The sequence below is a fragment of the Coniosporium apollinis genome (genome assembly GCF_000281105.1).
Source record: "Coniosporium apollinis CBS 100218 chromosome Unknown supercont1.86, whole genome shotgun sequence".
Taxonomy (NCBI): domain Eukaryota; kingdom Fungi; phylum Ascomycota; class Dothideomycetes; genus Coniosporium; species Coniosporium apollinis.
Genome location: NW_006913348.1, coordinates 6,269 through 30,149, shown reverse-complemented (window position 1 = coordinate 30,149; position 23,881 = coordinate 6,269). Strand labels below are relative to the sequence as shown.

Here is a 23,881-nt window from a genome sequence, read left to right as displayed (position 1 = left end):
ATAGGCCTCTTAAATTTAGATTTATTACCTATAGAGATCTTTAATTAGAGCTAATTATATATAAAGATAATAGTTGAATATTAACTCTCGTGATTAGTATTAGAATATAGATGTATAACTACCTTCCTCTAGTAGATATAGATTATTACTCTATAGAGAAAAGCTGGGTTAAAGGTTCTAGAAGATATATTCTCTACTATATATTACAGTTAGATTACTTATATATAGAATAGCGAGAGAGATACAACCACTTAGTTTTTACTAATAGATCCTTTATTTCTACTATATCTATTAAGATCACATTTATAGCGCTAGAATGGTGGATCAACCTATAGTAACACTAGGCTTATCCTCTCCTCTTCCGAGTGGTAATAGATCTCTTATCGGTCTAGCAATATCGGCGGAGGCAGAGCGGGTTTCCTTGGGTGAAAGGAGAATACTCAGCTGGAATAGAGCACGTCTTGGAGGAACAAGAATAGAGAGTTTGGAATGCCTCTTGCATTGGTTGATGACTCAACTAATGGAGGAGCTTTATATTGCTACCACAGAGGATCTTCCTACGGGTGCGGAGCTGGCGGCGACGGTGACAGTAAAGAACGACTCGGTGGCCAATCTCACGGTCGCCGAGAGCAGTAGTAGACCGCTCAATATTGAGATGTCGATATCACTCAATTCAATATATAATCAATATGACTCCACATTGAATATTGAATATCGAATACATCACTGCGTCCAAGTACCTAACACTGCTAAGAATTGACACCAGAATACGTGCTCTATGCTTCTAGTATTGCTGCCAATTCGGAATTTATTTCTAAACTAATGAGAATCACACATAAGACGGATTCCGACCTAAATTTACTTGCATTCGCCGAGGCAGTAAGCTTGCTGCCACAGTGAAAAAAGCCTTTAAGTCGCTATTGCTTGGACACCGTAGAGACAGCTTTCCGAAACGGATCGATGAGAAATGCGGATGACGAGTGGTTGTTGCGCGTGTGCTGCAGAGGGGAGGGAACGTTTGCCTGACCTGGTTCGAGGTGCAGTCGACGAGAGGGCCGAGCTCTGCGGCGATGGCAGCGTTGGGGGTGTTGCAGTCGACGGAGGATTTGGTGCGCAGATAGTCAAGTTGCGTGAGAGGCATTTTGGCTTATGCTTCGGAGCAGTGATAGGGAGGAAGCTTGAAGTATACCTCATCTCGACATTGTCTCGGTGTATTAATGTCGCGATAGCGGGGCAGGATGGGTACCTTGCTCCAAGCTTCGACCGCATGTAAGACGCTAAGCCTGTTTGATCAGTAGCATCAGTGGGGTATAGCTTGAGATGGGCAGAGGTATAGGTTTTATATAAGATAGAGACAGAAGAAGTATACAAGCAAAACAAAAACAGCAAACCAACTAAGAACAAGTAAACCAAGATCCTCTATGAACGCCGCCGCTATGTAGTAAACGCTTCAGACTCTAGCCGCCATGCATCAAATGCTCCAGACCCCAGCCTCTACTAGTGGTGGACACGAATTCTCGGCCCAGCAACCTTGTTGTTCCACGCAATGTCGACCTGATCGTTCTGGCCAACCAACTCTCCAGCGATAGTCTGGCCAGCGGGGCACGGGAAGAAGGCACTCGTCGCCGGACCTTCGACGATGGTGGCCCTGCCCGGCTTGACTGCCTCCATGGTACCAAGATTCTGATCGCGAAGATTGCCGGAGGGCCAGGATTTGCTGCTCGCAGTAGCAGGCTTCTGGCTCGTGAAGACCTGGAAGCGCTTGGAGCCCGTGAGGGTCGCGCCTTCGGTGAGCTCGAAGACGAATTCGCAGGTGAGGCCTCCGGTCCATGCTGGGATTTCGAAAGTTGCGAGGGTCGTGATGTCGGTAGTTTTGCCGGACTTGAAGATCTTCCCTTCGTCAACTTTGTACTGCACTGCGCCGGTCCAGACTTCGTAGAGGGAGATGGCGGCGGGCTCGATGGTGGATTAGCGAGGGTTGATTGGCGGGGTCGGACAGCTAGTGCAAGGTTCTGGAACAGGTACACAGCTAGTGCAAGGTGGTGGAACGAGTACACAGTCAGGGCAGGGTGGCGGAGTGGGTGTACAGGTAGGGGTGGTTGGCGTAGTGGGTGTACAGGTAGAGCTGGTTGACGAAATGGTTGTACAGGTAGAGCTTCTTTGATATCCAGTGGGAGCAGCGAAGACGCTAAAGGTGAAGCCGAGGACGGCGGCGATGGCAGAGGAGGTGAACTTCATTTTGGTTGATTTGAGGAGAAATTGACAGGTTTTTTATGCTTGTATCTGAAGAAAGATCGAATAGTCGAAGAGTGAGTGTCGCAAGGAAAATGGTTGTTCCGAGAGACTGTTGAAAGGAAACAAGAAGATAAGGAACAAGGAGATTGTATTGATTGCTGATGAGATGAGGAGAATCAAAACCAGCAGTAACGGACGCCCACTATATACGACCATCCAAGATCCTTGCGGTCATATCAACCTCATGAGCTTCACCAGCGCTTGACAGCTGAGGTACAGCCCTCAGGTCGGCGTGGAGGCAGAGACCGGGGCGCAGTCTTGTGGTTTCTACATCCCGTCTGACAGCTGTGCTCAGCCTTAGGCATCCAAGATTCGCATGCTACGGTCGGCACAAGCGAGAAAGCTTAGCAAAGATCCGCTAGGGAAGCCATTGCTGTTCGTTCGAGAGCTGATAGGGCTAAACGAGCTGTGGGCAATCGGCTGGCTGAAAGTCGCCCATGAGACTGGTTGCCAAACTGGCCAGGTCTGCTTGGCCGACCGCAAGATCTTAGCTGCTCTTAGCTTTCGACCAAGCTCGCTCTATTCTGGGCATGTGACAGAACCTCAGCCTTCAATGTTGCTGGCACTACTGGACGATGTCGGTATGCTCTTGTCTCGAACTATTCCAGGAGCCCAAAGTCCAGATGCCAAGCATACACTAGTCGTACTCAGTTGGAATCTATTCAGAGATATTACACAGAAACAACAACTCGCACGAGCTGGAGGCATGTTGTTGTGGAAATCCACAGCGGGCTTGCAGGCGGGCTGAGAGCTGAGAATAAAGTAGTCACGTACAGTGCTTGCTGCTCGCTCGCTGCAGCTTGCTGCAAGACTGTCCATTGACGTTGAACGCCCCAGTTTTCGTTATCCAGTCATCTTTGCTTTGATTCCATCATTCTCTGCCTGAGCTGCGACGCCTATTGCTCGCGGCTAGAGCCGCTATGGCTAGCTGAAAGACAATCCACTGTCTCTCACATGGAGGAGTAATGCCGTGAGCATGCCATGGTGGGATGATCGACTCTAAGTAGCTACAAGGAGATCTCCTTCGGCGCTTACCGCAACCTGTACACTTTCGAGCGCAGAGGGCTTGAAAGGCGGCCTGCTATAATGTGGAGAGACATGGGTTAATGCCCCTGCTAAAGGGACAACGCTTGGCGTCATTACTAAGCACGGTGCCATCTTCGATCTCGAGAACAATAACGTCTGCCGCGGAGTGTTGCAAGCGGCTGAGTGTTGCAAGCGTCGCTTGATACCTAGGTAAGCAGAACGCTATAATTCTGCACCTCGTTCTCCGCCTATCAAACGCGGCGCTTGTAACACTCAGCTGCTTGCAACACTCCGCGGCAGACGTTAGCGGGGTTGCAGGGCTGATCAGCTCTGTCGTACTGAGTCATGCCTGTCGAAATAAGCTTATCTTAGTAGCTGAAGGAGCAGGGCTGAACTGAGTTACCGCCGCAGAGGGAGGCAAAAATCCATGGGGGCACGCCGCAGGATCTACGTTCTTATCATGCTCCTACGAGCGTTCCCCCGATTTATTTGCCGGCCATCTCCTGAACCTAAAGCTAGCATTTCTTCTACGAAAGCTTATGAACCTCCACGACTCTCCCCAACATTGATTTTTGGCACGACTATAATGTCTTCAACCAACTCTTATTACCAGATGAAGCCGGTATCGACGGCCTACAGCCCTCTAGCCGCTCTAACATACCCCCAGGGGCCATCAGAACCGCCAAGCCAACTACAGCAAGAAATAACAAGAGCCAAGAAGCGTGTCCGCGCCGTGGGCATACTTTCCCATGCCGGATCTGTTGTATTCAATAGCATTATGTTCGCGATCATAGCCTTCGTCACTAGCATCTTCCTGAGCACACGAACTGACAAGATCTATGGGCGCAACGTCTGGCCAGCTAAAGGCAAAACTTGGCCTACCTACATGCTGCTTACAGCATCGTTCATTACGCTTGCGATCGAGATTTTCATGTTATACTCCGTCTGGGTCCGCTTCAGTCGAGCGGAGAGAAACTGGAGATTGGTGCTGGTGGAACATCTAGTACATTTCTCAACGTGGCTGGTCGTCGCGTTCCTCTATCGATACGAAAAGAGACTGAAGGATATTTGGGGCTGGTCCTGCTCTGATATTGCGAAGCTGTTACAAAAGGACCTTAATGGTTCGGTGGATTTTAACAAGTTATGCAGTCTTCAGGTGGGTGATTTCCTATCTCTTTTCTCCTATGTTCACAAGCTAACCTGCAGTAGGGAGTCTCGTGGATATTCTCAATCATGGAGACAGTGGCTAAGGTGCTTTTTGCGATTTTGTACTTCATACTGTACCGGAGGGCGAAGGCAGTAGACTCAAAGCTAAGGCTCGCGGATAGCTTTGGCGAGGGAGTTGGTCAGCTTCTCCAGGCAACAATTTGATCTGGTGAATTCTAGACTATTTGACGAGTATCAATCAATAGCTATATTCTTTCCCACAAAGCAGCTGAGATGCGATCCGTTGTTATCAATCACCATACGTACCTTCAAACGACCGGTTAACGGTCTATACGACCAAGGTATCCATCACACTATTAACCATACCGTTCTTCTAGGGCCAGTGCCCTGCTTTCGTCTCTATGGTAGCTAAGCTTTCCCTAAATAAATGGCATCCTGGATAGACATCTCAGCTGAATGTTGAATTCCTGCTTTTAAACCTGCGCTTACTGCTCTCTTGTGCAGATGTGATTCTCTTTCGAGATACTTCACAATCTAGGCACACCGCTTTATAAGGCGGTAGAGCGGCATGTCCGAGAGTATGGTTCCTCCAGCACCTGGGTTCTTCTGTAATCTCACTTGGTCAGCGAGTGAACATGGATCATGTTCAGAGTGAGTGTTTAGCAATTGCGTCTCAGCAGTTGTATACGAAGCTTCTGAAAGGAATGTGACCATTATCGCACATTCTGCGGTGGCGTTTGAGGTTATTTATTATATGCATAGTCTCCTCTACAATGCGTCTCTTCACCCACTCAGATTGCTTCCTTCAAGTTTCTAGTTAGCTTTAACAACCTTTTTGAATAGTAATTCTCTATTTATAATTCTACTTTAGATAGTGGTAGTAGCTCGTGTTAGATGGTATAGTGTCGGGTTGGTCTTCTCGGACGCAAAATTCCCACGGCGGTTTCCGGGTGACGGCGGTTACTAGCTGGTGCCCTCGTATCGAAGAGAACTTAGAGGAATATAGAGACACGAGCAATGTTTCGAAGATATCACGCGGTCAAGAGGCAGACATCACGGAGAAAAAGGCTGTCGTAAGACGTTTTAGTGTCAATATAACCAGCACGTCGTCAACATACATAATGGAATTGTATAAGATCCACAGTCCGCACAAAGATAAAGACACGATAGGAAACAAGCCGAGAGTCCCTCCAAAGCAACCCGAAACCCCAAACCCATGATTCAATCCTCAGTCCCACACCCTACACTTTACCTTACACCACCTAATCCGAATCACTACCCGAGCTCGAACTACTCCCACCACCCTTGCTCCTGCTCCGCGAATGGTGCTGCTTCTTCTTATGATGCCCATGGTGACTCCCGCTATGGCTGCTGCCAGCGTACACGCCCAGCGTCCCCGTGCTCAGGTATGAGCTGCCGTGGTGCACGGAATCATCGTGCGAGGAGCCGCCACCGTGGCATGGGGAGTTTGGTTCGTGGCAGGACCCACAGCGGGAGCAGCGGCGCCACCAACCACCCTGCGTGGAGCCACCGCCCTGGCATGGGGAGTTTGGTGCATGGCACAACCCACAGCGGGAGCAGTAGTGCTTATCTTTCTTCTTTCTGCAGGCATAAGCGACACCGGTCAGCAACGTTTTGTGTTCAGTGTTGGATTCGTAGTGCTTGTAAGAGGAAATGGTAAGAGGAAATGGGAAGAGAGGAAGGGAGAAGGAGAGGGAGAGGACCGGACGTACTTATCGCAAGCTTTGTCCAATAAATTCGCCCCGACCACGCCGGCAATAATCCCGCCAATCGTCCCCAGCGGTCCACCGCACAACTTGTGCCCCGTATATCCACCTGCCGCCGCGCCCACCGTGTTGCCGAGGAAGCCGCGCTCGCCGTCTTGCGGGCCGCTAGAATCGCCGGGGACGCCATAGTCTCCAGGAGGGCCGGGCGCGCCGTACCCTCCGTTCTGGTTACCGCCGTAGACCTCTACTTGTCCTTGCGGGGGGAAGGGCGAGTGCGCGCGCTGATGCTCGTTGTAGGGCGCTGGGTACGGTGAGTGCGAGGGCGGCGGGCCTTGGTCGTAGCCGGGCTGGTGGGGAGTGGTATTATACCCGCCTTGATAGTCCCCGCCTGGGAGTGGGTAAGGGCTCTGCTTGGTATCAGCACCAGTTTCTAAATTCCAGGTTCCGCTGGAGATGAGTTGAGGGATGGATGAAAGGTCGGGGAGCGAGAGCGTGTGGAAGAAATTGGGGTTATGCGAGCGAGCGCACCTGTTGCGGCGGATAGGGACTTCCACCGTACTGCTGGCCGTAAACCTGGTACAGTGGTTGAGGGCCGCCGTCTCCGTAGACCTGGCGGCCTGCGCCGTAGTAATCCTGATTGGACATTCTCACAATCCAAAGTATTAATTTCTCAAACTCGAAGTTGCGCGCAGGTAGGCAGAGGTAGGGAGGTGGCTGCTTATAAGGCAAAGCTGATCTGCGGGGCGGTGCTTGGGGGCTTGAAAGCGCTTAAAGTCGCGGGAATAATAGACGGAGATTTGAGATATGCGCAAGCTAGATGAACCATGGAGCTGGACGATGGAGCTAGACAGTGGAACTGAATGATGGAACTGAACGATGGAGCTGAACGATGATCTGGACATAGGGCTGAACCATCGAGCTGAGGGCTGAACCATCGAGCTGAGGGCTGAACCATCGAGCTGAGGGCTGAACCATCGAGCTGAACTAGGTTTCACTTCACGTCTTCAGGGCTGAGCCTTCGTTACACTGAACCACGCTAGAGAGGTTGAGGGAGTTGTTGTCCAGCTGCACAGGCATACCAACCGCAAACCTCCTTGGCACCCTTCGAGGACCGTCTCAATTTGGCCGTTCGGGCAGCTCAAGGCGCTTTGAAAGACACAATTCGCTGCTGGCTTATGGCGATGAGATCCTTCGATAAAGCGTGTCCTGGCCGCAACTGTGCAGTGCAGCGTTGGTACGAAGTCTTGGCTAGGTCAGCTGAACTGCCCGCACGGCAAGAGCTGCCGCATCACCAACAGCTCGCAGCACGTCGAGGCCGAGACAAAGGCGCAAGCTGAAAAAATACGGTAAGTTCCTCTCAGCTACGATCTCGGCGAAGAGGGGGTTCTATAGGCTGGTTGATTGACTCCCTGTGCCGCTGAGACTAAAACCTTCGCTACCCCGTTAAGCTCCAAGGACTTTTGTTATCCCCATAATCTCACCAACATTATAGTGCGAAAATTCAGTTTCAGTATCGTTTTAATCCCTCTAGCCCTCCTTTCCCATATCGTCCTGTTAGCTGGAATAGGAGTAATGCTATGTGCTGGGAGTGGTCCAATCAAGAATAATCTCCCAAGAGATCCACGCCTATATATTGCTTTAGTGGGTTTCCTAAAGCATTTAGAACTTGGGGCATTTAAACTAACACTAGCTTGCAGATAGATATAGATTAGTACACTAGCGAAGTCAACGGTAGCACGTATAATGGTCTCCCAGACTCTCACGACTTTTCTAAAAGCAAGAACTTCTTCGGCATCTTTCTATCTCTATACTATAGCGGAACGAAGAAAGACGGTAAATACTCTACTAACTACTACTCTCTCTAGGGTAAGTAGTTCTTTGATCTGCATCGGCTCTAGCAACTCTAGGGCGTCAATCTCATCGAAAACAACCTTATCGGCTAAACTCCAAAGGTAGTCTACATCAGCCTCCTTACCGCCGGTACCGCCGCCACTCTCGCTATACTTCTTGGTTTCGTCGCCTTCTGCTCTTACTAGGGCGCCGTGCTCGCTATAGTCTTCTCATAGATCGCCGCTATTACCACCATCACTATAGCCGCTCTATCCCACATCTTCGCTAGCAGATTAGCCAGATACTCATATTGTAGTAGTGAATAACTTAATTAACTTATTAGAACTTATTAGCACTTGTACTAGATACAGGAAGAGCACAGCAATATATAGAAGTAAAGCATTCTAGAAGGTTCTATGTAGTGGCGACTATCTATAGTGAAGTCTAAATTCCTCTGTATAATAGGTAATACTAGAGGGGGCATGGAGATAGAATAATAATAAAGGTCGTCTAATATAACTGCGGGCGAGGGTACACGAATATAATTAACGCGCTAGAATATGGTATAAATACAGGCGCGACGATTGTATACCTGCAGGAGCCTTATATCAATAGCCCACAGCTAGTCAGCCACCCTAGCTACATAATACTATAGCTATTGGTGGGTAGGGTAAGAGACTTTAGAGTAGTAATAGGGGTGCGACGAGGGAGTAATATTTGGGTTAAACTGTGGACGGACCTAGTATACTACACGGAGGCGATTGCGGTAGACGTATAGGAGCTAGACGCAGTGATGCATATAGACGGGATAAGGTTTAGATTAGACGGGATATCTACTAAATCTTCGAGACCTTAGAGTCTAAATTCACTGTCCTAGATTAGATAAAATCTAGCCTCTATAGATATCTAGATATATCCAGTTATTCTTATCTATAGATTTTCCCTAGTGTTTTACCTAGTGTTAAGGTGCGGATAAGGCGTTCGGGGCATTTAATAGGCGTAGATAAGGAAATCCACTAGATAGAATAAGTAAAACTTAGTTTATTAACACACTGCAACGCGTCCCCTTTATTAATATATTACTAATGTCTCTAGCTATATACACTATTATTATCGCTATTGCTACCGCTATCACTATTAAGATAGCGCCTTCTACCGCTTTATCTTTTACCTACGCATTAAAGTAGCTAGTAGAAGCTCCTTCTACCTCTATAACACGTTAATTAAAGAAGAATAAGCTCTCTAATAAGCCCTCTAATAGGCCTAATAGGCCTAAGTATATTAAATCTTCCGCTTCTAGCACTAAAGCTAAATCTTCTCTATTATAACTAAATGCAATCTCTATCTACGACCGCTCCTACCATTAGGTGACTAAGCTCGCATTAAAGATAAAGAGGAAATTGAAGTTATTATACATCTAAAAGTAGAAGAGAGGCTTTGAGATTATTAACTTAGTGAAGTATATAAGACACTACTACTATCGTAAGTGTCTTAATAATAAGAAGGATCTAAAGTATATATCTTTAGTATTAGATAGTATCACTAACGTTATTTATTACTAAAGAAGTAAGTATAGTATTAAGAAGGCTGGGTCTTGAGTCTAGAGAAGCTCCATTACTAAGTAGCTTTAAGCTCAAAGTCGTCTGATATCGATTACTAATCTTATCTTTTATATTAACTTTAATGTCTTTAAGCTTCTCTTTATCTAATAGATTGTCTACTACTATATCGCGTTCAGTTAGATCGAAAACGTGTTCTTCCGGAATCTCTTTAAAACACTTAATAGAAGTATCTCAGCTCTTATTCCTAGCCGCTTTATAGTCTAATAGTGAGTAAAGGAGGAGTTCTCAAAGCGGAAGAACCTTCTTTAAGATAACCTACAAGATGCTCCCTCTAATATTCACCTCTCCTTTAATCTTTAGATATCACCTAACTACCACGCTATTATTGCTATCTACGCCCATTCTATTAATTAGAAGAAAACTCATTAAACTAAGCTATTAGCACTTTATAATATCGAAGGAGCACTCTAGAGAGAGTATAGCTGCTGTAATCTTAAAGGTCATTCGAGAATATAAGATAGGTAGTTGAATTAGCTTCTTTGTTCTTAATAACACGTCTTTGAATAATACTTATGTTAATCCAATTCTTTATACATTATATCCGAAGATGAGCGAGAAGTAGCGCCGACGAAGGTGTCTCTACTATCTAGGATATATTATTAACCTCACCGCTTAGGCTTCCATCTAGGTAAGAAGGCAGAGAAGACTATAGATAAGCTCGAGATAGCTTATCTTTAGAATAACTTTAAGAAGATTGCGATAATCTAGAGAAAGTAGGGCGCTCTTAAGCGAATCTATAATATTATTCAATCTATTAGAATGACGCTATAATACCGGTAGGAGTTTACAAGAATTATAGTTAAAGGGAGCGATTAGTTAATATTTAATTATCTTAAGGTGTATTATTAAAGACACCTTCGCGATAGCTAGCGTTAGAACTAAAACTTAGCTTAAGTCTAATTACTTTACTAACTATTATTAATTCTAGCTTATTTAGACTAACGAGATGCGATGGAACTCCTATTACTAGTCAATCTCCTAAGCCCTTGATCTTAGGCCACGAATTAAAGCATTTTATAACTACTCTTAAGCTAAAGCGTGGCGATAGCGTCAAGAAAGATTATCTTTAAGCTTAATACTAGAAACTACTTAAGAAGCTCTACAACGCGCTCTACCCCTTCTACGAAGTTACTCTCTATAGTAAGGGTAGGAATAATACGCTTAGTAAATAGTTTATGTCGATAGATTAACTTCTTAACTAAGCTTAGACGTTAATAGATATATTCTATAAGCTAAGAAAAGAGAACCCTAATTAGAAGGAGTTCGCTATTCTTAAATCCTTAGTAGTAGCATCTTAGGCGAAGATAGAAGAGTACTATAAGAAGGCTAATAAGAGCGCTACTTACTACGCCGTAAATGTTCTTCGCCTACGAATAAAGTAGGTATAGTTTTATAAGTAGTGGGATAATTACAATATCAAGGAGACTTAGCTTGATAGTAATAGCGTCGACGATTACGGCATTAAGGGTAAAATAAGAGAGCTATAGAAGGAAGAATATAGAGGTAAGTTTAGGTCTAATTTATTATCGCAATCTTAGCTAAAGTAGTAGATATAATAGAAGAAGATCTCTAAAGTAGTAGTTAAGAGTAATATCTTTAGAGGCCTTTATATATATAGAGAAGTTAATAATACTTCTCTTAACTCCTCTATTAATTAATACGCTGCCTACTATTCTACTAATTATAAGCTTAAAGATCTACTCCCTTACTAGAACGCGCAATATAATAGTTAGCTAAATCTCGCCCAATTTACTCTTAACATATTCGCTATTCTATTAATATTAGTAGAGTGTAAGTGTATCTTCTTAAGCGCAAAGTATCTTATTACTAATACCCGGAACCAGCTTCTCCCAAATATTATTAAAGCTAACAAATACCTTAAAGCGTAGTTTAGTGAGCTAGAGGAAGGAGCTTTCGACGACGATAAGCTTAAGGTAATTGAGAAATACTAAGAGATAATAAGAGTAATGATAAGGGCGAAGATATAATTATAATCGTCGATAGTGAGATTAAGTTAAGGGATTTATAGCTACGTTAGTTATCTATCACGATTCTAAGGTCTTTACACTATGAATCTAACTTTAATAGGCCTTATTAGTAAAAGAGTAGAACTTTACTTCCTCTCTATACCTCCTCTTAATTCTTCTACTCCTTAACACTATAAACTACTATGTTAATGCGCTAAGAATGCTGGATCTAATAGCGCACGGTTTTGCTTCGCGATTCTAACAAGTACGTAAAAGATTTAATCCTAGTCAAAGGTGGGGAGAACTGTAATAACCCGAAACCTATTAAGCGAAAGCGCCTATTAGAGCTAGTTAAAGCACCTACAAAGGCACTAAAAAAACTAGCTTATAAGAGGGCTAAGCGACCGGCTTAGAAGGTAGCGTAAACGGCGTAAGCGGCTTAAGAGGTCGTGTATATAGAGCCTCTCTAAAAGGCTCCCATAGAGGCGCTGATAAGATCTCCAGATAAATATGCCGCGGTTGCTAATAGCCACTCGTTCGGCCGGGACTATGTTTCTAAAAAGGAGGTCTAAATATAGTAGGCTATACTAAGTGCCACGCTATAGGACCGTCATACTCTCGACAAGCGCACTTAGGAATAGTGTAGCTAATAGCCCGTAGCTGCGGTCCTGCGGTCGTGCGGACGGGCTACTAAGACGTAGTCTATCCGCAGGCTATTCTAAGAGCGCCCGTCCGCAGGAGAACTAGACCGCAGGCTGCAGCCTATAGTTCTGCGGTCTAGTCGGGTTGCCTAAGGTGGAGATTTTGGTTTTTTTAGTAGAGAGTCTAGCGGCGCTAACTTCAAGGAGCTCGAACCTGCGTTTTAGTGAGAATTAACTAGCAAAATCGCCCTAAAGTACTATCAATAGGTGTTTATTTACCTATCTCGCTTAAACGTTTTCTTAACCTTATTATCAAAGCAATTCTACACGGCTAAGGTGTGAATAAGTTCGAACGAAAGATTCTGGGATATACTAATAAGGAGCACTTCAACTTTTAGCGACGCTTTAGCGCTATTAGTAAAGTTTATAACTTTGTTAAGTTCATCTACTACTTACCTAAATAGCGTGAGAAGTTCGAGACCTACTAGATCAAGGTAGTAGAGGAGGAGGAGGTCTTTAACTAGATTGAGCTAATACTTATTAAAGATGGAGGCGTATATTAGAACTTAACTTACTTTATACTAAAGTGTACAAAGGTCCTTTAAAAAGCGATTACTCTATTCTAAAAGGATAACAATAAGTAAGATAAGGAGGAGACTTCTTATAGCGTTAGCGAAGACAGAGTCACTAATAATAATTAGATAGAGATAGATTGTTTCCTTACTCTCCTTAAACCCGTCACTAAAGCTACTAAGCTTCTTAAAGGGAATAGCAGCAGAGAGATTAACTTATATAGTAGCTTATAGTAAGCTTTCCCTACTCTTAACATTTTTAGCGAGCTCCTCGATAGAGCAATCGATTAAACTAAGGACAAGCCTAATAGCTACTTTAAAAATAGCGCCATTATAGGTAAGTAGAAGCTAGATTAGTACTAGAATAAGATAATAATAGAGACTCCCTTCTATATTACAGCTATAATCCTTAATCTAAGCCTTAAACTAGTCTACTTTAGAAATAAGTAGAGGAGATTTCCGGACTAGTATAAGCAAGCAAAGTAGTAGATAGAGAAGTTATTTAAAGAGTACGTCGCGGATAGCTAGAGTGGAGACTATATAGACAAGAAAGTCATAATTCGGCTGCTAGCACCTTTTAATAATAATTCACTAGATAATAACATTCTACGATCTCACCTAAGAGTTAATAAGCACTACTCTTTACTTAGCTATAGTTCTAAGCGAAAGAAGGTTAAAAACAAACTTAAAGAATACTATAATAATAGGCATATTAATCTAGATGTTATTAGTGATAACCTACTTGGATAGTGGATCTCGTAGGCTAATTGTCAGTAACCTGAATTCCTTTAGCGGGATCTACAGGCTAGTGGGTTGATGTATCCACGTGAGTAGCTAGTAGCTCGACACCGCCGAGCTAGGCAATCACTAGTAGTAAGATATATTCTACGGTAGTTGAGAAATGGTATCTAGTATTGTATGCAAAGACTAAAGCCTACGGTCTATTAGACAGTGGGCATCTATAGATATACGAAGAATGCTAAGGAGGCGGGGTTATGACGTCCAGCTTGGTGACAAGCTGGGCGCGGCATAGCTCAACACCATGCCAAGGCTCTCCTCTGGCCGAGTCATGACAAAGAGTCTCCCTTTTCTTAATGACATTGCCGTTAAAGGCGCGACGACTACGTATAATAATAAGGAGGTTATCGCTAGGATTCGTCGGTTTATCCTCGAGCATATATAGTAGCTTAATAGTATCCTTACAGACCTTAAGCGTGCTAGTTACACTATTTCTAGGGAAAAGTCACAGTTCTGCATGGCATTAATCAAGATTATTGGGTTTCTTTATAATGCCGCGGGACGACATCTAGTTAATAAGAAGATCGCAAAAATCGTCGATTAGCTGCCGTGTAAGAATCTCTATTAGGCTAGAGGATTCATGGGCATTTACACCTATTACTAGGTCTAGATTATTAAGTTTGCCCTTGTCGCTAAACCTATTTTGCGCCTATTCCGCTCCAGTTAAGAGTTTAAGTGGGGAAGGAAGTAGGAAATAGTAATAAAGTTACCAAAGAACACTCTAACGATAGCTCCAGCACTAGTTAAATTAGATTACTTGGTAAAAGCATGAGAAATTATTCTCGCCGTAGATGTAAGCGGAAAGGGCTAGGGAGCTAACCTTATATAGCTCGGTGAGAAACGCAGAAGGTATCCATACTAGTACGAAAGCGGCCTCTAGTCCGAGCAAGAGCGAAAATATAATACCGGCAGATTAGAATATTGGGATTTATTACATGCCTTTAAAAAGCTTTAGGTATAGCTTTATAGGGCGAAGTTCACTATAGAAACTAACGCTAATACGCTAGTCGCGTAGCTTAATCGCGTGGCGTCCGACTTACTAGAAGCGATGATAACCTAATAGCTCGCATGGAACCAGCTATAGGACTTTAAGGTTTGATATATTCCGGGTGTAAAGAATATAGTGGCTAACGCGCTGTCATAGAGGCCGCTAAGCAAAGACGACGCTCTATAAGATCCTAAGGACATTAACGACTTTATTAACATGGAGCTCTCCATAATTTCGGTGAGTTACGCAACAATCGAGGAGGACGAGGAACTTCTACTAGGACTAGAATACTTAGAGGACTCTTAGATCATCGCTAAATACCTTTTAACTCTTAGGCGTCCTCGAAGTATCCCAGCGGCGGACTTTTCTCGATTCAAGAAGCGCGCTTTAGAGTATCTTATAAGGGATAGGCACCTGTTCCGAAGAGCTTCAAAGAACATCCCGCTTCGAAGGGTTGTCGATTCTAAGGAGCATTGTTAAGAGATTCTGCAAAGTTACCACGACGAGTCAGGGCACCGAGGAAGAGAAGGCACTTATAGAAGGGTTACGGACCGATACCATTAGGACAACCTTTACTAAGGACGTTAACGGTACGTCAAGACCTGTAAGTAGTGCTAAATGCGAGCCTTAAGCCGCAAGAAAGAAGCCTTACACCTAACCTAGACCTCCACGCTATATAAAAAGTAGGCGCTGGACGTGGTATATATACCTACTGCGGATAGTAAGCGCTACTTAGTTCTTGCACGTGAAGATGTCTCGGGATAGGTTAAAGGTCAAGTACTCGTAGCTAATAACTCGGAATCTATCGCGCGGTTCGTTCGAGATAATATTCTCTACTATTATAGAGGCTTCGGGAAGCTCATTATAGATAGTGGTCCTAAGAATAAGAGAGAGTTAATTAACCTACTGAAGTAATACGGTATAAAGAGAGTTAACGTCTCTGCCTATTACCCCCAGGCAAACGGAATAGTTAAAAGAGGGTATAAGCCTGTGACCGACGCTTTGGCGAAAATGACTAAAGGATCCATAGGGAAATGGACTCGCCATCTACCCGCTATTCTCTAGACGGACCGCACCACCGTGCGGGCCACCACTAACATAACTCCGGCGAGGTACATCTATAGAAACGATCATGTCTTGCCGATTAAGATGGAACTTTCCATATAGTAAAACTTACCCTAGAAAGAAGTCCGAACGATAGCGGATCTCCTTACGTTGCGAGTCTAGTAATTGGAGAGGCGTAACGAGGATGTAAGCGAGGCCCTTTTAAGTGTATGCCGTCACTAAGAGTAGAATAAGAAGTATTTCGACAACTACCGGCATCTACGCTAGGATACGTTTAACGTGGGCGATCTAGTCCTTCTTTATAATACACAACTCGATAAGGCGCACTATAAGAAGCTCAACTTTCGATGGAAGGGTCTCTACTATATTCACTCCGCTTCCGATAACTAGAGGATGTACACGATTAAGGAACTCAACGGGACAGTAGTTAACGGCACGAAGCCAGGCAACCAGCTAAAGCGTTTCTATATGCGCCTTACACCGGAGGGTGAAGAACTCGAGCTCCCAAACGTTCTATTAGTAGGAGAAGATGAAGGGGAGCTATATCTTCCCTTATCGCCTAGAGTAGTCGATTCAGACGAATCGTCAGAGGAGAGTATTAAGCCTATTATTTAGGAAGTGATAAACTGAGTGTTGCGGGACCGATGCGCTCTATCACCTTAGGTAGTCATCTAACGTCGCGCGCGGTCTCCGTAGATGGTAATATAGCGTCGCGCTATATTATCTAAGGTGGTTATTCCTCGACGTCTACAGTCATATACGGAAACAATTAATGGATCGGACTCTAAGTAGAAAGCGAGGTAAGATATAGGTGGGTATCGCGATTCTTATAGCTCCGTTCGCTGAGTTTTTACCTACATATATTTATATTTATATTTTCTATTTCGCTTACCTACTACCGTGAGGTTTTATTTAGTTCATAAGTTTTTTCCTTACCTAAGAATAGTCGTCCGCGTCGGAGTTTCTAAGTATTCATGCCCTTACTATTGTTAGAATTATTCAGGTATAATAAAGCCAGCGCAACTAGCCGGAGGCGCTCTTACCTCACTCTTTAGTTACGGGGAGGGTATTTTAAAGCTACGCGAGCTCATTTATATGTGAGTTTTATCACTTAGCCTTCCCAATAATTAACTCCTTGGGTTTCTTTAGCTTCTTCGTTAGCTTCTAAAATCCGGTTTCGTCTTCATTATCGCCCTCTCTAGCTGTTGCTTGGGAAGAACTTGGAGGCGCTCCTGCCTCACCCCTTTATGGTGCAGGGAGGACCTTAAGTTAGTATGCAAGCAGTTTGTTTCCGTTAAGCCCGAAATAGCGGGGTTTAGTTCCGGTTAGAGTTCGTAGTGGACTAGTAATCACTATCCAGCTCCTCGAGTTTCTTCAGCTTCTCTATTAGCTTCTAAAATCCGGTTCCGTCTTCACTATCACCCTCTCTATATCCGTTATTTAGGAAGAACTTAGGCACGGCAGTAGCCTATGCCACCTCTTGCGAGCGTAGAGGCGCTACCTTTAAGATAGAAGCGCCATGTAGTCTTCTACTCCGCAGGCTAGGTTAGTGTTATAAACAGGCTACCGCTATGCGGTTTTCTTCTCTATAGGCTAGAGCGGTGCGGTGGACGAATTACCGTCTATATAGTCTTTTGCTCCACGGACCGGGTTAGCATCGTGGAGGGGCCACCACTATATAGTCTTCTACTCCGTGGGCTGGATTGATGCTATGAACAGGGCACTAAAAGGCCTTCGTCGCTGGTTCTGACAAAAGAGAGGCGGAAAAAGGAAGAAAGAAGAGAGTCAGAAGCGCCATGCGGTCTTCTACTCTACGAACTAGATCGGCACAATGGATGGAATACCGTAAGGTGCCTGTCTTTTGGCCGGTGATAGGAAAAAGAAGAAGAAAGGAAGGAAGCGGAAGCGCCTTTATAGGCCGCCACTAGAGAATGTCTAGTAGGCCAGAGCGGCCAGTCGCGGCTACACCCGGCATTAAAAAGAAGGGAGAAAGAGATACACTAAGAGCGCTTTAGGGAGACCACTTCTCTTTTCAAGACCTTAAATGAGAACCCGTTTCTAAGGTAGAAGAACCTGCACCTAGTTAGAAGAGAGCTTTAGGGATCCTCTTTAAGGAAGAGGGAGATCGCAGTCAACGCCTAAAGAGGTAATATAAGAGACTTATTAGGGCGTCTAAGAATTAGGGCCGTTAAAGCCGGAACTACCCTAAAATCACCTTCTAGGTGAGGGAGGCGAGTTTCCTTTGCTTTAAGTACCCCAGAGAGACGTTTCCTAGTGAGAGAGGCAGTTTATTAGCCGAATCTAATGACTAGGGGACGGTCATCTAGGTGAGAGAGGGATAGCGCTTAGTATTGTAGGAAAGCCTTCTAATAAAGACACTATTAATAGAACAAGGACGAGGTATCGCGCCTCTGCTATAAAGCTCACGACTTCCATCCATTACAAGAACAAAGATTCAACGTAGTCAACGCCTTTCTTCAGCTACTTTAACGGTTAGAGTTTAACTAGTTAAAGGGAGCGTGGAAACTCAGTCTAGATAAAGTCGCGAACTTTTTACAGTCTCACCTTCTACCTTACCGCCTTAAATACACTCACTTCTTACTCTTTAAGGTTCTACATAAGCTCTTACTAGGTTCTATCCGCGAAACCTACTACTTTCAATAATATCGACTCTTTAATAATGCTCTATAGTCAGAAAACACCTCAATCTCTTTATCTAGCACCTTCTTCTTCTTCTTTACTTTTAGAAAGCCGGACACAACTTATCTTCTTTAGTAGTTAGGCTCCTTCACGCAAGGGCGCTCGCGGGTCTTAGTTCCGTATTAGTTTAGCTAGTAGTCTACCCACTCTCTCACATTACTAAATCACTCTTTTATTAATAACACCACCCAATTTCACCGCGCATTAGATGCACTCACTAAACTTAATTCCTTTTATTAGCTCTAATTATTCTACCTTCTTTTCATAAGCCGCCGCCTTCTACTAAGCTGCTTACGCTCGCGCGCATAATGTTGCATTAGGAGCAGTAAGGTCAAGTAGCTTCCGCGACTTTCGTAGGGGCTCCTCCTACTTCTTTAACCCTTCACATTGATTTTATATACTTCGAATGACGCGCTAGAAGCTTCCATATTATTTTCTTTTAAATTCTGTTTTATTTTGTTAGTTTCATAAAGATTTGTTAGTTTTTGAGTATTTAGGGGCAGCGCTAGTCCTATTTAGATTTAATCTAGATTAAGGGGCGTCACGTGCATAAGGTTGTTCATATAGCGACAAAAATAATAAACGCGAAATACGATACTACAATAACGCGCTCGAAATTCTTTCTATTATCCTTCCATGTCTTTAGAAAGAATTAAGCGCGTTTATTCCTTCTTTAAACCAGCTTCACGTATACACGACCGCACACCCCTCTCTACGCTCAAAGATATCTACAAGCAATAGACTAGACGAGCCCATAACCCTACACTATAGACTAATAGCTCCGCCGGTTCCAATCACGCCTAAGAATAGACAATTGCTACTACTCGAAGAAGAAGTTTCGCGAACGGTTACTAGATTCTCCACTCCCGCTACTACCATACAACATAGATCTATACCTTCTACCTCTATACCTACTCTAAAATTTAAGCTGCTATCGAGAGCGATCCCTACCTTCCGCGCCGAAGAGACACCTTCACCTATACTAAGTAAGATAATAGGCACCCCTAGAGAACGAGCGGCACGACTATTTAGTATCGGATAGTTATAAACACCCGCGGAGGTAAGACGCTCGGAACGTTCTAAGAGTCTCGCTCTAGTCTTACGTGAAAATCTAGAGCTCGACTAAGCCCTTCGAGATGCAAATATTAAGCTACAGGAGAACGATTCACCCTTCGAGGATTTAAGCCCCTAGCGCCTCCAGGATATAAGCTACCTCACGAGCGTTATAGGTTAGAAGAATGTGTTTATTAGCAAGTTTCTATTATTACCTCTAACTAAGTAGTACGCGGTAGCTTAGAAGGTCGACGCCTTTATCTAAGCAGAAACTAAGGCGCTAGATACTCTAAAGGACAAGCTATACTCGGTAATACCGGTTTTAGTAGGGTACCTATAGGAGAAGGAGCGGAAAGGAGCGACGGCCGCCTTTAAGAAGAAGTGGGCTCTGATAGTCAATCACCCGAAAGAAATCTAAGAGCGCATGAATCGATATCTAGATAGCACAAAGCAGCTAGATCTGAAGCGTTACTTCTAGAAACATAACTACAGCTATTAGCAACTGCAAATTATTAAAGGATAGATCACGAGTGGGGTCTTAAAGCAGGAGGTTATAAATCCAATCAATAACTATATCCTACACTAATCCCTTAAGATAACTCTTAGGGAAGCGGCTGAGCGATAGTTTACACGCGAAGAGCTTAGCTAGATAAGATATCAAGCTAGCACGATCATAGCGAAGAAGGTGAACGTTAAGACCTAGAGTAATAGCTAAGTGGTAGAGTATAATTCGTAGGAAATCATTAAAGCTCTAGGTGGTTCGCTATTCGTTCCACCAGTCACCGCGGCTAGTATACAGGCCGGTTCGAAGAAGGAGGGTAAGAAACGTTAGGGAGATAAGCTACCTAGTTCGTCACCGCCGAAACGCACGACGAGATCCTAGGATTAACTAAAGAATAGCGAGGAGGTTATAGGCCCGGACTATAAGAGCGCGGGTGGTAGTATCGTGCGGAAGAGTAAGAAGAAGAGCAAGGTTATAGAGAAGATAGATCAGCTAGGCGTAGAGTAAGAGGAGGAACTTCTAGGATATAGGCCCGCGGTTATAGAAGAGGCTGCAATCTCAGACTACTAGTGCTTAGAACGCATCCTGGTGAAACTTCTCGGCTTAATGGCTGATAGATCTAAACTTAAGAAATTAAATAATAACTCAGCCAACCAGATGCTCGAGACGCGACTCTAAAAAGTAATCGATTTTAAGCCTTTCAAGAAGAGACTCTACGTCTTCCATGTTTGGGAACTCAGCGAGCTTTTAGAGCTACGAATCGATGTGCCGACCGAAACCCTCTATGCTCGTCTAGAGTATATTATCCACGTCGGCCTCCGCAACTCACGACTAGTTATAGATTCGATGCGTTAGTTTAGCACGTTCCTTAATGGGAGGACTACGGATTTCCAAGATGAGTATGCTAGGAGGATCTAGAGGTCGCGGGTATTTCCTATATATCCAGAGTTTATGTTAAAAGAAACTACAATCGGGCTTCCGATGCTTCTAAATAACTAAGTAATAAAGGGCCTTAAGTCAGGTTACGGGGGTAAAAGTCTTAAGAGTATCGTTGACTCTTAGTATTAAGACGTTCGCGCAGAATGGAATTGGATTCTCTAATACTACTAGTGGCATTAACAAAAGTACTTACACCCCGATGACTCCCAGAGGGAGCTATATCTACCAAATATAATGTTCTCCCTATCCTAGTAACTTATGCAGTAGGACCTGTAGATGCTTTATCTAGAGATCGCCGAGCGCGGCGATAAGCACTATATGTTTATTACTTGCCCCTTCATTCCAAAGCTCTTAATTAACGGAAATTGAGATTTGAGTCTTAATGACCTCCGCCCTAGATACCTAAGTGTGGAATACAACGGGGACCGTCTTCGATAGAAGCTAAGGGAGGTAGACGATATTAGGGTCGCGTATATTTGAAAGCAATCTATAGTGCCCGCATTCTTTAGTGATGATAATGCCTTTAAGCCTTAGTTCGCCACCTTAGTTCTGGAAATAGCGTTACACGGCCTAGACCCTATCTTGAATGCGTTATTAGGAAGAGTCTCCCAGCGAGACACAGCGGTCTTTATCAATCTCGCAAAGCTCTTTAGTACTCCCACTCCTCGAAAAGAATACCTCCGTGGCTAGTACTAGAAGGCCCTCAGCCAGTTCAGGACAGCCTATACCACGCTTCGCCAAGCGGAGGAGTACCGTTTCGGGGATTTATCTTTTATTAAGGTGGCAGGAGACGATCTACTTATAAGCCGGGGGTACCCACAATTAGGAGAGAATAAGTACTAGTTTAAGGATGACCAGATGGTTTATTATAATACCTAGGAAGTTGCGAAAGTAGCGGTCTGGTATAAACTATCTATAGAAGAGTCTAATACTCTCGACCGCAACTTGCCCATCACTAGAAGTATAGCTTAGCTTCTTCCGGTAGGAATCCTAGAGGCTTATAGAGCGCTTCTAGCTAAGGAACCTTCTAGTAATGCGTAGTCTAAGAGCGAGGCTCCTAAGGTAGAAGGGTCTATTTAACAAGAGATTAATAAAGACGTGCCTATACCTAGCGTGGAGGGTCCAAATTTTCTAATAATGGGGGAGAGGCCCGGTATCTTTGAACCGCACGATCCTCTTCCTCTGACGCAATTAGCTACTACGGACCTCTTGCGAAGTCAGTTAACGGATTAGCTTCTTCTCGATATCGTGCCGGGTCTTGATCTAAACGCGCCTATCTCGATTAGCGATTAAGAGATAGATGAAGCTTCGAGGTCTAGGGGTGATCTATAGTCTCCGCATTTTGGTTTAAACAGGAGCTAGGAGGGAGCTTCCGGTCCTATTAAGGATTCTCTAGAGAGTGTCTCTAGTGATGGCGGTAGGCCTATAGAGAGCGTTTCTAGCGGTGTTAAGGGTCCCATTAAGGGTGGTTCTAGGGGTATTAAGGGGCCTATCGAGGGTAGTTCTGGTAGTATCGAGGAATGCGAGGACGGTGCTTCTAATACGATCGAAGAGCCTAAGGAATAGAATCCGCCTTCTCTAACGGATTTAGAGAAGGAACGGGAAGCTACTACTAAACGGGAGCTTAAGAGGGCGAATCAAGAGGCTATTCGCAAGGCGATGGAGAAGGTGAACACGTTAGGTTGGGTGTGCAACAAGCTGCAGCGCTATTAGTGAGAGGACTTACTAGTGTTGAGTTGCGGTAGTAGGATTTGAGATTCTGATTCTTTAGCGATCTTAGCGTTTATCTACACCACTATTTAGAGGATTGGAGCAGCTATAGGACAGCTACTAGGTGAGAGATGTATATAGTGGTGTAGAAGGTTCATTACGTGGGAGCTAGTATAGGGTGCGCGTGCGGAGGTTTAAGTCTCTTTAATTAATTAGATAACTAAGACAAGTAAGCACTAGTTATATTACAGTATCAAGCCGCATCGCACTCGTTCTATATGCCGTCTAGCCTTATATGATCTATCACCTTGGTTCTATCGCTGCCTTGATGGTTCTGCCTTGATATCTAATCTCCGCAGATACGCACGACCTACTCACCTAAGTTCTATACTCAAACCCCTTACCCACAACACTAGTTCCATATAGTTCTACTAATATTCTCTTACACCTCGATCTTAAGTTAAGGACCCTAATACCTCCATCTACCTAGGACACCGTCTAGCTCTTAAAAACACCGCAAAATCTAGCAGAACTCCATAGTTAAACCAAGCTAGTTAAAGGTCGTGTTATAAGGCACTAGAATAGCTCTCTAACAATAATTAACAAGGCACTCGACTAGCTTCTTAAGGGTGCTTAAGCCGTAATATATACGGCCGTACTACTTAAAGTAGAAGTCCATACCTTATAGGAGGCAAATACGGTAAAGAAATAGAGGGAAAGGAAGCGTAAAAGGCGCATTCTGTAAGGTGGTACTCTTACTATCTAAAAAGGCCAGAATTTCGTGTAAAACGCTGTTATTAAAGAGTAGATTCGCTAGGTGGTGAAGAATAGAGGGATATAGTCGGGAGAACCGGCAGTCAAACAACAGCGCTGTAGCTTATGTAATAATACTAGACATAACGCTCGTATATACGCGAGACGTTAAGGAAATGCTATAGAATAGAAACAGGTAACTATCTATATTATTAGTGGTTAATAACTGTGGTAATAGTGGAATCGAATTGGGTTAGTATCCGGCTCGCTTAGGTGTCTGGCTCGCTTGTGGAATACGTTAGCTTATAAGTTAGTTATATCAATTTGAATTATTTAGAATAGAATATATTCTAAATAATAAAATAGATTTCTCTTCAAAATTAGATAACTAACTATATAATGATAGCTTAATTATGTAGATAATAGATTATAAGCTTAGGTAGAGCAATATATTTAATTAAAAGCTCAGTAAATATAACGGGCAAGATTCGCTTTTAAAATAGCGGAACACGATTTAGATTAAGAT

General features: G+C 44.0%; 3 protein-coding genes across 3 annotated transcripts; 1 reads left to right on the top strand and 2 right to left on the bottom strand.

The window, feature by feature from the left end:
* Positions 1 to 1,497: 1,497 nt before the first annotated feature.
* On the bottom strand, positions 1,498 to 2,238 carry W97_09165 (uncharacterized protein; the record flags this gene model as incomplete). Its single annotated transcript, XM_007787028.1, has 2 exons — positions 1,498 to 1,956; positions 2,056 to 2,238. The coding sequence occupies 2 exons, from the start codon at positions 2,236 to 2,238 to the stop codon at positions 1,498 to 1,500; spliced, it is 642 nt and encodes a 213-aa protein (XP_007785218.1).
* A 1,861-nt stretch (positions 2,239 to 4,099) lies between these two features.
* Positions 4,100 to 4,692, top strand: W97_09164 (uncharacterized protein; the record flags this gene model as incomplete). Its single annotated transcript, XM_007787027.1, has 2 exons — positions 4,100 to 4,477; positions 4,531 to 4,692. 2 exons carry the CDS (start codon positions 4,100 to 4,102, stop codon positions 4,690 to 4,692), a joined length of 540 nt encoding a protein of 179 aa, XP_007785217.1.
* Positions 4,693 to 5,919: 1,227 nt separating this feature from the next.
* W97_09163 (uncharacterized protein) lies at positions 5,920 to 6,860 on the bottom strand (the record flags this gene model as incomplete). Its single annotated transcript, XM_007787026.1, has 4 exons — positions 5,920 to 6,005; positions 6,059 to 6,090; positions 6,222 to 6,622; positions 6,744 to 6,860. The coding sequence occupies 4 exons, from the start codon at positions 6,858 to 6,860 to the stop codon at positions 5,920 to 5,922; spliced, it is 636 nt and encodes a 211-aa protein (XP_007785216.1).
* Positions 6,861 to 23,881: the final 17,021 nt, after the last annotated feature.